Source organism: Elephantulus edwardii, unplaced genomic scaffold (genome assembly GCF_000299155.1).
Source record: "Elephantulus edwardii isolate Elephantulus edwardi_28Jun2011 unplaced genomic scaffold, EleEdw1.0 scaffold00006, whole genome shotgun sequence".
Lineage (NCBI taxonomy): Eukaryota > Metazoa > Chordata > Mammalia > Macroscelidea > Macroscelididae > Elephantulus > Elephantulus edwardii.
This window is the reverse complement of record NW_006399756.1, coordinates 355,480-366,499: the sequence shown is the minus strand read 5'-3', so window position 1 is coordinate 366,499 and position 11,020 is coordinate 355,480. Positions and strand designations below refer to the sequence as shown.

General features: G+C 52.4%; 2 protein-coding genes across 2 annotated transcripts in view; one reads left to right on the top strand and one right to left on the bottom strand.

Moving 5' to 3' along the window:
- The window catches only part of ZNF511 (zinc finger protein 511), a 5,066-nt gene extending 1,617 nt beyond the window's left edge, over nucleotides 1-3,449 (top strand). The window contains exons 4-8 of the mRNA XM_006880114.1: nucleotides 324-397; nucleotides 1,024-1,225; nucleotides 1,379-1,507; nucleotides 2,655-2,766; nucleotides 3,352-3,449. Coding sequence (XP_006880176.1) covers nucleotides 324-397; nucleotides 1,024-1,225; nucleotides 1,379-1,507; nucleotides 2,655-2,766; nucleotides 3,352-3,449 — 615 coding nt within the window. The remainder of the gene's footprint in view (nucleotides 1-323; nucleotides 398-1,023; nucleotides 1,226-1,378; nucleotides 1,508-2,654; nucleotides 2,767-3,351) is intronic.
- Nucleotides 3,450-6,579: 3,130 nt separating this feature from the next.
- Nucleotides 6,580-8,587, bottom strand: LOC102872071 (homeobox protein MSX-3-like). Its single transcript, XM_006880113.1, has 5 exons — nucleotides 8,549-8,587; nucleotides 7,737-7,863; nucleotides 7,392-7,680; nucleotides 6,990-7,048; nucleotides 6,580-6,893 (listed from the first exon to the last, which is right to left on the bottom strand). Exons 1-5 carry the CDS (start codon nucleotides 8,585-8,587, stop codon nucleotides 6,580-6,582), a joined length of 828 nt encoding a protein of 275 aa, XP_006880175.1.
- Nucleotides 8,588-11,020: the final 2,433 nt, after the last annotated feature.

Here is an 11,020-nt window from a genome sequence, read left to right as displayed (position 1 = left end):
TGGACCCTGGGGGTGGGGTGTGCACGGGTGGGGCCTACATGGGGTGGAGCCTACGGGGGTGGGGCCGACATGAGGGGGCTGGAGGGATGGGGTCTGCAGGGGACCGGAAGCGGGGTGACTTGTGCATGGGGCAGGGTCTGGAGGCCAGACCGAGCCTGGGCATGGGGTTCACATGTGGTGGGACCTGCATGGGATGGGGCCCAGGAGAGGAGTGGGGCCAGGCCTGAGGGCGAGACCTGGGGTGGGGTCGTGGTGGGGCGAGGCCCAGGCGAGGGGTGGGGTCTAGAGGCGGCCCCTCCAGCCAAGGCCTGTGTCTCCTCCAGGATGGGGACGTGCAGCGGCACCTCTACCTACAGAACATACTCACCCAGGTGGCTGAGGTTCCTGAGGGATCCAAGTGAGCCGCTCCAGGGACCACAGACCACCCGACAGATGTGCTCTGACCCACCTGTTGACCTCTTGCCCATTTCCTGAAAGCCTTTTCCCCAGAGTCCTTTCCTGTGCCCCGACTCAACCCCTCGTCCCTCGTTCCTGTTCGCTTGTCCCTGCAGCCCCCCTTCTTGTCCTGCCTCTGCAGCTTTCCCAAGCTCTGTAGCTGCAGGATACAACTTTCTTGCAGGACTTTCCCGATCTGGGTGGTCCAAGCTCTCTGGCCCTTTGCCCCCAAGAAACCTGTTACTTTGAACTCAATGGATTCCACTTTGTAGGACCCTTTAGGACAGAGTAGAACTGCCTCATCTTTCTTCCTTGGAGTACCTGGTGGGCCCGAATCCTGATGTAGCAGCAGAGACTGTAACCACAGCTACCAGGGCATTGTCACACATCCTCCTGGAAGTGCTATGCACCCTGCGCTGCCTGCAGGTCTTCTGTGGCTGCCTACTCCCCACCTAGCTTGTCGATGAATGTTTAATGTAGGAAAAGTGGGGTTTGGGGACATCCAGGTTCCATCACACTGCTCAGCAATGTGGCCAGGGCTCTCTGCTGCTGGCTGGGGTCCCACTGAGTCCTGTCCTCTCTACCCAGGGTGCCTGAGTTCCCCTGCCAGGTAGCGGGCTGCTCCCAGGCGTTTGACACCCTAGAAAGCTATGAGCACCATTACCACACGCTGCACAGGAGCGTCTGCTCCATCTGCAAGCGGGCCTTCCCCTCCAGCCACCTGCTAGACAGCCACCTCCTGGAGTGGCATGACTCCTTCTTCCAGGTCTTGGCTGAGAAGCAAGACATGGTGAGTAGCAGCCCATGCCATGGGGTTGGTGCCAGGCACTCTGTGTTTTTGGGGTGCTCCTTCTGTCGCCAAAGTCCAACCATGCACCATCCCAGAGCTAAGTACAGGCTGAGGGTCTGGAGTCATGATGGTGGAGTGACCAGTCCCTTTCAGTACCAGTGCTTGGTGGAGGGCTGTGAAGAGAAATTCAAGACTAGCAGAGACCGCAAAGACCACATGGTGAGGCATCACCTGTACCCCACAGATTTCCGGTTTGATAAACCCAAGAAGAACAAAGGGTATGTGCATGGCGTGGTGTGTGTATGTGTGCGTGTGCTGTACGTGTGCACAATTTGTGTACCACAGTGTTGCCTCCTTGTCTGTAGAGGGAGCTACTTGTCCACCTCTGACACGCATTTCCCTGGGACGCAGGCCATGCATCCATCTGGGTGTTACTTCATGTGACGTTCAGCTCCAGGTTATAGAAGCGTCAACATGGAGGTTACTAGCCAGAGGAGATTGAGGCTTGTGTGGTCCCCTGCTGAAAAAGAGAGCAGGAAAGAACCCCAGAGGTCCAGTCCTCCAAGTCTGCCCTGGATCTAGTAACGCTTAGCTGCCCCCCAGTTTTGTCTGGCCCACAGACCTCTGTTCCTGAGCTTTGCCTCCTTTGAGCATGTAGGGGACAGGCACTAGTGTAGAGACTGCCTCTGAGGGAGCCACCATCGTGCCCTAGGTTGTCAGCTGTCACGTCAGGCTCCGTAGCTTCTCATGTCCTGCAGTGACCACTGCCTGGCCTTGCTGTTTCCTAGAGCACTCGAAATTGTGAAAAATGCCTGGGATAATGGCTCAGCCCACGTGATGTTTCCCTCCTTCTTCTCCCATATGCTTGTTCTTACCATTAACCCTTGTAACCATCTGAAAATTGTCCCCGTCCTCAGGTCTCTTCTGACTATCATGCTTCCCCAGACAGTTCTTGCTATTCAGAGCAGCGAGGTAACTGTGAGAACAGCTTGTTATGGGGAGTCTCAGGGAGGCCTGGCAAGGAGGAAAGCTGACTGCATTGTAGGGCTAGGGTTGATGGGCATTTAGACACAGCTTCCTAGAACCTCAGCCTCTGGTTACTTTGAGTCACGAAGACACTTGGTGCTCTCAGAGGTTTTTTCCACAGACCTCCCTGAAAGTAATGCTTTCACTTAACAAATTACCAATACACTAAGTTTATGAAATAATACAATTTATTGTCCAAATGTTTGCCTTTGTCCCTGCATTAAGAGTTCTGGTCCCAGTGGTCTGACAGTTACATTGTATATTCAGACCATGCCAGAATGTTGCAAAAACACAGTCTCCTGTATCTGTCCGGTATGACAGGACTGTGGGCCGATGGGGTATGGCCACTGCTCACAGCCCTCTCCTCTGCAGCCCGGCCACACTGGTGCCTGCCCTGCCCAAGCTGCCCGCAACAGCAGAGGCCCTAGGGAGTCATGGTGAACATTCAGAAGGGGACGTCATGGAGGTCTGCTCTGAAGGACACGAAATGCCCCCCACGGTGCCTGTGGGTGAGAGCAGAGCCACACCAGGGACCCTGGGACGGCGGGCCTCCAGCCTCAGGTCAGTGTCTCTGATACCTTCCTGGCTGATGGGGTGCTGGATCTCATTCAAACGAGGGACACTTTGTTGGCACAGCGCTTCACCTGCAGGAAGGAGCCAGGGTTCTGCCTGTTGGGGTACCTTGCTTTCAGAATGCTGGTGTCTTGTGAGTCACTCAAGACTCCGAATGGCTGAGCTCGCGTCTGTCATGAGCTGTAGACTCTCCTGGTAGTAACTGTACTTTTGTGTACTTAAAATTTCATTTTCATTCCAGTTCTAGGGAAAATTTTTAACAAGTGGAGCAATCACTGACCTTCCAAACCACTAGGAATCATACTGTGTCCCATGACAGAGCCCTGGCCTGCAGAGAGTGTCCTGGGTGGGGACAGACAACAGGACGGCAGTGTTACCTGAGAGAGCAGGGTTGGGGAGGGGACTGTTCCTGGGCTGAGATGGCCAGGGTGTTGAGGTCTCCACGGCTGGGATCCTGGCTGGAGCGGGAATGTCCACAGGGCCCTTGCGATAGGAACAGAAGCTAGGCCAGAGCCGTGGTCACTGAGCAGAACTTCTGCCTTCCAGAGTCCCTGCCACCATCTGCTTCGGTCAAGGTGCCTCTCGGGGGTTTAGAAGCACCAAGAGGAGCAGCAAACAGCACTGATGGTCTCTGCAGAGCTGGGACCCCCAGGCCACTACTACCTGCCAGGCTGTACTGCCATACCACCCTGGGGCCCAGGTGCTGGCTGACCTGCACTTGGTCTGAGGCAGGCATTGGTGTCTCCAGCAGCAGTAGAAGCTCAAGGCCTCTGGACAATGATGCTGACCACCTCCCAGGCAGGAGGTGCACTGGGTGCTCTCTTGGTTTTGAGTGTGAACAATAAATGGTTTTCACAAGCAGCTTCCACTCAAGGCTTCTGTGCTTTCATAGGGATCAAGAAAAGCTAATTTTCAACGCAGTTTTCAGACCATGGCTTTGTTGGAGCTGCTGTCATCTATCTACCCATATGTTAGTGAGCGGACATGTCTGTTAGGTATCCTCACTTGGTGGCCAGCACCAGGAGCCACATTCTGGGTGCTGGCTGAGACTGGGCTATGGTCAGGAGGCTCCAAGATAGGTGCTGATGGCCAAAGCAGCAAAGTGATGCCTGCACAGGTGGGCACTGGGGCAGAGGATGAGCAGGCCACTCAATCCAGAGCATGTGCCCGTGTCCTGGGTACATTAGGACTGAGCTCAGTGTGCTCTCAACCATGGAGGGTGTTTGGTTTAGGATAGTGTGGACATTGGTGGCAGATAGGAATTCCTGAGGCGATTTCTTCTTTCTGTGGTTGTTTTCCCTTTGGATGATGTGGAGATGATGGGACAGAAGGTCACAGTCACCTCGATGGTTGTGGTTTTGGTTTGATTATAGGTGGTAACAATTTCATCTATCAAATACTAAAAACAAGTAATCCACAAAGCTGCCTTGAGACCAGTCTCAACCATAAAGTGCATCCAAGAGATGTTGCAGCCCTTCGCCTGCCGTTATAGGAGCAGCAGTGGAGGCTCAAGTCCTGCAGTGTGAGTGCAACACCTCACTGCCCGCACTAGGAGGACATCCCTGAGAGATCTGGCAATTTCTGGAAAATGGCTTGTGCATTCAGACTTGGACCTAGTACTGTTGTGTCTAGGGTCAGATCCTAAACACACATTAGCAAAAATTTAAAAAGATCTGTTCACAAGACAATTTATTAGAATTTTTAGTAGATAAAGACTGAAAACAGGACAAGTATTGCAAAGTTAAGCACGGGAGGGGTTGTTGTTTACCGAAAACAGCTCAACTCATAGCTGACTTTTCAGTGGGCTTTCAGAGGCAGGTGACAGCCTTCCAGCGAAGGCTTCGAGTCGGCAGTGTAGCTCCTTCCCCCTAAACCACCAGTGTGTATGAATGAATGAAAAACCAATCTCTTTGGGAACTTTCACTGGAATCACACACACACAAAACCTGTTCAAGGCTCAGGTGACTTACGAAGTGATCTTGTTGTTGTATGCCACCGAACTGGAACCGACCAGTTGCTGACCCTCTTGGGGGGGGTTCACAGGCAGTTAATCACATGAGAAGAGATTGCCCATCCTCCCGCAGAACAGCTGTTGGATTTGAACCGCGTGCTTTCAGGGTTCCAGTGCAGCTTCTTGCCACTAGGCCACCAGTGATCACTTCTTGTTACATGCTGTTGAGTTGCCTGTGACCCATAGCAACCCTGTGTACAGCAGCTCTGAACCCTGCCCTGTACTGAGTCAGTCTCACTAATTCCAACACACCAACCCCCATTGCCCCAGTTACAGTATCAATCCATCTCATCCAGGGTTGTCTTCTCCTGCGCTGTCCCTCCACCTTTATAAGCATGATGCCCTTCACCAAGGACTGGTCCCTCCTGGCCACGTGTCCATAGTATGTGAGAGGTTGTCACTGCCGGGAAAGGACCACCACACCTCCAGTAAGGGTGTGCTTGGTTTGTAGTGGAGACCAGTGCGGAACCAGTCCCCTGGACATTGGCATCCCTGGGCCGCAGGCACCCAACACTGCCAGGGCCACACCATCAGGAAAAGGTTCCTTTCCTTCTCTGGCCTCCAGGAGAGGCAGCTGCATTTGGAAGCAGGCAAAAAGGTGGGGCAAGTCTCTGTGTGGATGAACCACAGGCCTCTGTGATGCAGAGACGGGCACTCACACCACCCCTTCATTCTGCCAGATGCTAGCGGCCCCAGAGACCAACTAGGGTCAGTTTCTGCGGGGCCAGTGGACATCCCTGGGGCACCACACTGCACAGGGGTAAGCGCCAGCAACACATTCGCTTTTGCTTAGAGGCAGCGTTTTCAACCGTCTTACACAATGTCTCAGTTGGAAAAAAGCAAATTGCAAAAAATTAAAAAAAAAATCCCTAAAATAAAGGAAAAGTTTTCTTTGGTTAGGACAAGAATTAGTGCATTTCTTTCTAGCAGTCTTAACATCTGTTACTTTGTTTTCTAGTCTCTGCAGGAGAAGGATGGGCAATCTCCTCCCATGCAAATAATTGCCTCTGAAAACCCGCTGGGTCGGTTCAGACTCAGTGGTACACAACAACAACAATTCAGATGTTAGTTACTTGCTTCAGTCCAAAACAATCTAGCACATTCTTCCTCGACCTAGTTAAGAGTAAAACTATAAACAGGTCCGTATAGGAGATCTCAGAACACTCCATTGTTGCTTCATACAAAATAAATTCTATATGGCCCATCCCAGGATGCTGTACAAAAGCTATGTACACTGCCAGTAAACATACCAAAATAACATAAAGCAATTGAAAAGATCTGTAAGGCACAAATTTACTCTCTGGAATTGACTGAAACACGATGTATTAACATCAAACTTAAGGAGATGCCTTAGGGAGCTCTGGTGGCCTAGTGGCAAGAAGCTTCACTGCAATCCCAGAGGCACAAAGTTCAAATCCACCAGATGCTCTGCTGGAGAAGGAGGGGCCAGTCAGACCCGATTTGACGGCACACACCCAAATATAATAATTTTTTTTTAAAAAATCACGTAAGGAGATGCCTTGTAGTTCCTCCGCAGGCCAGCCACACTGGTCCTCAAGACCGCGACACCGCGAGTGACCGGAGGCCAAGCGTCAGCACCCTGCAGCCCTTCACCCACCCAGGACGGCTCCAAGACTCACAGCCGCGCTACGCCGGCTGTCCTAGGGCAGATAGGACTTGCCGTAGGTGGCGACTGGGCCCGCGAACAGCCCCAAGTCGGCAGCAGGGCGTCTGCTGCACCAGCCTAAGTGGCGGGTGAGCCCTGCAGATGGATGCCCAGGGCAAAGCGCAGGGCGAACGAGGCCAGAAGCGGCTTGGAGGCCAGCTTCAACTTCTCCAGCCGCTTGGCTTTGGCCCGGCGGTTCTGAAACCAGATTTTGACCTGCGTCTCGGTGAGGCACAGGCTGCTGGAGCACTCGGCTCGCTCCGCGATGGACAGGTACTGCTGCTGGCGGAACTTGCACTCCAGAGCCAGCAGCTGCGTGGTGCTGAAGGGTGTCCACAGCTTGCGGTTGTTCTTGTGTTTCCGGAGGGTGTACGGTGGGGGGCTGCTGGCGCCTGGGAAAAACAAGGATAGGCAGGCAATGAGTGCCTTCGCCCTGGCCTCCTCCTCTGTTGCCTGCGTTCCCACTTGGGGAAAGAGAAACAACGTACCAGGCAGACGCCTGGGAGACCGCGTGGGTTGCTGTGGATACTGGGTTCCCTTCCCAAACCTGTGTCCACGCGTGTGGACAGGGAACTCTGCCTCCTTGGGAGAAGAAATTCTGGGCACGGACTTTCATGAAATGTGCAAGTTTTTCCTGGCTGTGTTGAGAGGGTGAAACGCAAGGCAAAGGCTCTGCGAGCAGAGGGGCTCCCAAGGCAGGAGGGGACGCGAGCCACGAAGCGTCCGGAGGGCGGCAGCGGACCCAGCCCGGGCGGCTGGGAAGCCAGGAGCCTGTGCACGGCCGAGGACTCGGGTGGGTCGTGCGCGTTAGTAAGTACCTTCGTTACTTTCCAAAGTTAAGGAGCGGTTCCCGCCTCTGCCACCCACGCCTGGGCGGATGGACTCCTCACCGCCCGAGATCGTGCAACTGGGCGGCGGGCGAGAACCAGGCCCTGGACCCCGCGGCACCCTGCAGCCTCTCCTCATCCAGCTCGGCGGACCCAGGTCCTGGCCCACGTTCCGCCTCCCGCAGCGACTCGACGCTGAAGGGCGGCGGATCTGACCTCGCACCGCCCCCGCCGCGCGTCCTGAGCCCAGCGCCATTCACGCCGTGCCACAGAGGGGCCATCAGAGGGCGGCGGCAGCGGGCCTGCGGGTCGTGCGGGGTCTGGGCGCGGTGGTGGCCCCACCCTCTACGCCCTATAAAAAGAGGCTCCCCTTTTATGTGCCGCGGTCCAATCACCACAACAGCTGACACTCGCGCCCCTGCGCCCATTGACCGCGGGGCGGGGCGGCCGCCACGTGGGTCTGTCGGCTGGTCTGTGGCCCCCGCCCGGCTCCCGACACGCCAGCCGTGTTGCCCGGGGGGTCCTCAGTCAGCTCCTGCTGGGGAAGGCCGGGAGGATCCTGGGCGTGCAGGCCAGGCTCCGCTTCCCAGTCAAGAGCTGGTGCCAGCCTTAGGACTTGGACAGAGAGGTCAGGGGTGGCTCAATGAGTACCAGGTAGCCCCTAGGTTATTGGAGAACAAAGTAGTGACCACTTGTGTCTCGATCTTGATGGGAAACATCCCAAAAGACATCCCAGTTTGGAACACAGAGCACAGAGGGTCTATGGGGGAGCACAGCACCTTCTAGGGAGCACAGCGCCTCCTAGGAAGCATAGCACCTGTGGGAGGAGCATAGTACCTTCATGGGGAGCATGACTTCTTTGAGGCAACAGGCTGCCTTCTTTAGGGGCAGCTCAGCACCTTTAGGAGAGCATAGCACATTGGGGTGAGCATGGCTCCTTTAAAGGGAGCATGACGTTTTCAAGGGGAGCATTGCTGGCATTGGTGCCTCTTCTGAGGGCAACTGACTCTCAAGTCCTCCCCATCTCAGGCCCTCAGCCACCCTTGTCTCCCCTACTGTGTGTGTGCTGGAGCCTCTGATTGTCCTGATGCCCCAGGCAGAGTGATGCCCTCAGCAGAAGTGAAACTGGGATGGTGGAAAGAGGTAGGAAGTAACAGGAGGGACAGAGTGAGGGATTTGGACAACCAATGGGGCAGCCACTGGGATCCCCTCTGTCTCACCTCATCCTCCTCTGCCAGCTCCTCACTAAACACAGCCATCTATGTATAGAACTTCAGGGAAGATGAAAACCCAAAGTGGAGCCATCTTTGAGCACCCATAGGTCCAGACACACACACACACACACGCGCGCACACACACACACACACACACACACTTTCATCCACTCTTTGCTGCTGTTAGATTCTAACTCACAGCGACCACATACAACAGAATAGAAGTTCTCCACAGGGTGTCCAACTAGAAGCTTAACTGAAACAGGTAGTCAAGGCCTTCTACTTCACAGCTGCTAGGTGGGTTCACACTGCTGGCCCTTTTGATTAGCAGCTAAGTGCTTAACTGTTACACTATGAAAAACTCAGAGACCTCATTGCCATCAAGTTGAGACCAACTCATAGCTGACCTGCAAGAGGGTTTTCAGAGGTGGTAAATTGCACTAAAAGAAATTGCTCATCTTTTTCCCCTTGGAGGAGCTGGTGGACTCAAACCACCTGCCTTTGGGTTGGCAGAGCAATTCCTTACCCACTAGACCATGAGAAATCCTTTACTGCCCCGGCAGGGCTCCTCTACTTAGTGCATAACAACCATCAGACATTCACATCATGGATAAAGTGATGAGGCAAAGGGATTTCTGGTTGCAGGTGGAGTTGAGTCTGCTAACCGGCTGACTTCAAATAGGAGGACTGTCCTGTGTTGGGGGGATGGGGATGTAATCACAGGGTCCTTAGGCATGCAAGCAAAGCAAGAGGAAGAGAGTGGGGAAGTGCAGGTGAGGATGGCTTGTCCTGTCCTCTCACTACTGACCAGGAGGGGAGAAAATGGGCCACCAGCTAAGGAATACTGTGACCCTTAGAAGCTGCAGATTCAAGGGACTTGCAGCCCATAGAAGATACAAATACTAGTGACAATGTGACCTCCAGAGCTTCTCTGATGGTGGAAAGTGGGTGGGGCCAGGTTGTGGGAGCCTGGACACCTTCTGACCAAAGAGGACCTCCTCTGTTCACCTCTCCCTTCTCCACTTCCCATCTCACACCCCCATTTCTCTGCCTCTGCCTCCCTGGTCTCAATCTCTTTCTTTGTGTCTTTGTCTCAATCTCATATTGATGAGGAAGATCCAGAAATTCAAGTTGGATTCGGAAGAGGACATAGAATGGTGATATCATCATTGATGCTAGATGGTTCTTGCCTGAAAGCAGAGAATATCAGAAAAATACTAGAAAAAATAGTTCACTGTGCATTACCGTATGCAAAAGCATTTGACTGTGTGAATCATAAAACAATGGTGGGTAACCTCAAGAAGAATAGACATTTCAGAACACTTAATTGTGCTTATGTAGAACCACTACAAAAAGCCAGAAGGCAGTTGTTCAAACAGAACAAAGTATTGCATCGTGAAGAATCAAGAAAGTTGCGTGTCGGGTTTGGGTTTGTTTTTTTTTCTCTTTTCCTTTCAATCTGTATGCTAAATAAATAATCCAAGAAGCTAGTCCATATATAAAGAAGAATAAAGCATCAGGATTGTAGGAAAACTCATTAACAATCTGCAACATGCAGATGACACAATTCTGCTTCAGGAAATGAAGAAAACTTGAAGCATTTGATATGATAATAAAGCTCAGAACTGTACAGCCTTCAGTGTGGATTATACCTAAATACGAAGGAAATGGGAATTTTAACAAGTGGACTAATAAACAATATCAGGATAAACAGAGAAAAGATTAAAAGTTGTCCAGGGTATCATTTGACTTGGGTCCTCAATGGCCTCACCATCTCTGCTGTCATCACCATGTCAGTCCATGTTTAGAAGGGTTTTTGCTCTTCCGAGTGTGACGGCATTCCCCAGGGTGTGACCTCTTCTGACAGCGAACCCAACATGTGAGAGATGTGCTTGTGTCATCTTTGCATCTAGGAGTGCTTTGGCTCCTTCAGCTCCTTTCCTTAGCAATGTGCATGTGGTTATGTGCCCTCCACAGTATCTCTGATTGCACAGTGCATTTCTTTTTATCCATGCATAATATTTCACTTTTTGAGGACTTTGGTATGCAGTGACAGGGTCTTTGGTGGTATAGTGGTGCATTGGGCTAAGCACTAGGTGCAAAGATTCATGATTGGAATTATGAGCAGGTCTGAGGGAAACAGACATAGCAGTCTGCTCCCTTAAGAGTTCACAACCTCAGAAACCACACAGAGGTTTTCATTCTGTCCTATGGAATTGCTATATGTCAATTTAGAAACCATGTGGAGGTTATATTCTGTCCTGTAAGTCAACTTGAGGGCAAAAAGTTCAATTGATTTTTTCTGGTTTTTTGAAAATGCCTGTAATACCACAGCTTACCTATTCACTCACAGCAAGACATTTTAGAAAAGCAACCTGGATGCTCCTTAGAGACACAGATGGTGAAACTCCACCTCACATACTTTCAATATATTGTCAGGAGGGGCCAGTCCTTGGCACAAGACATCCTGCTGGCAAA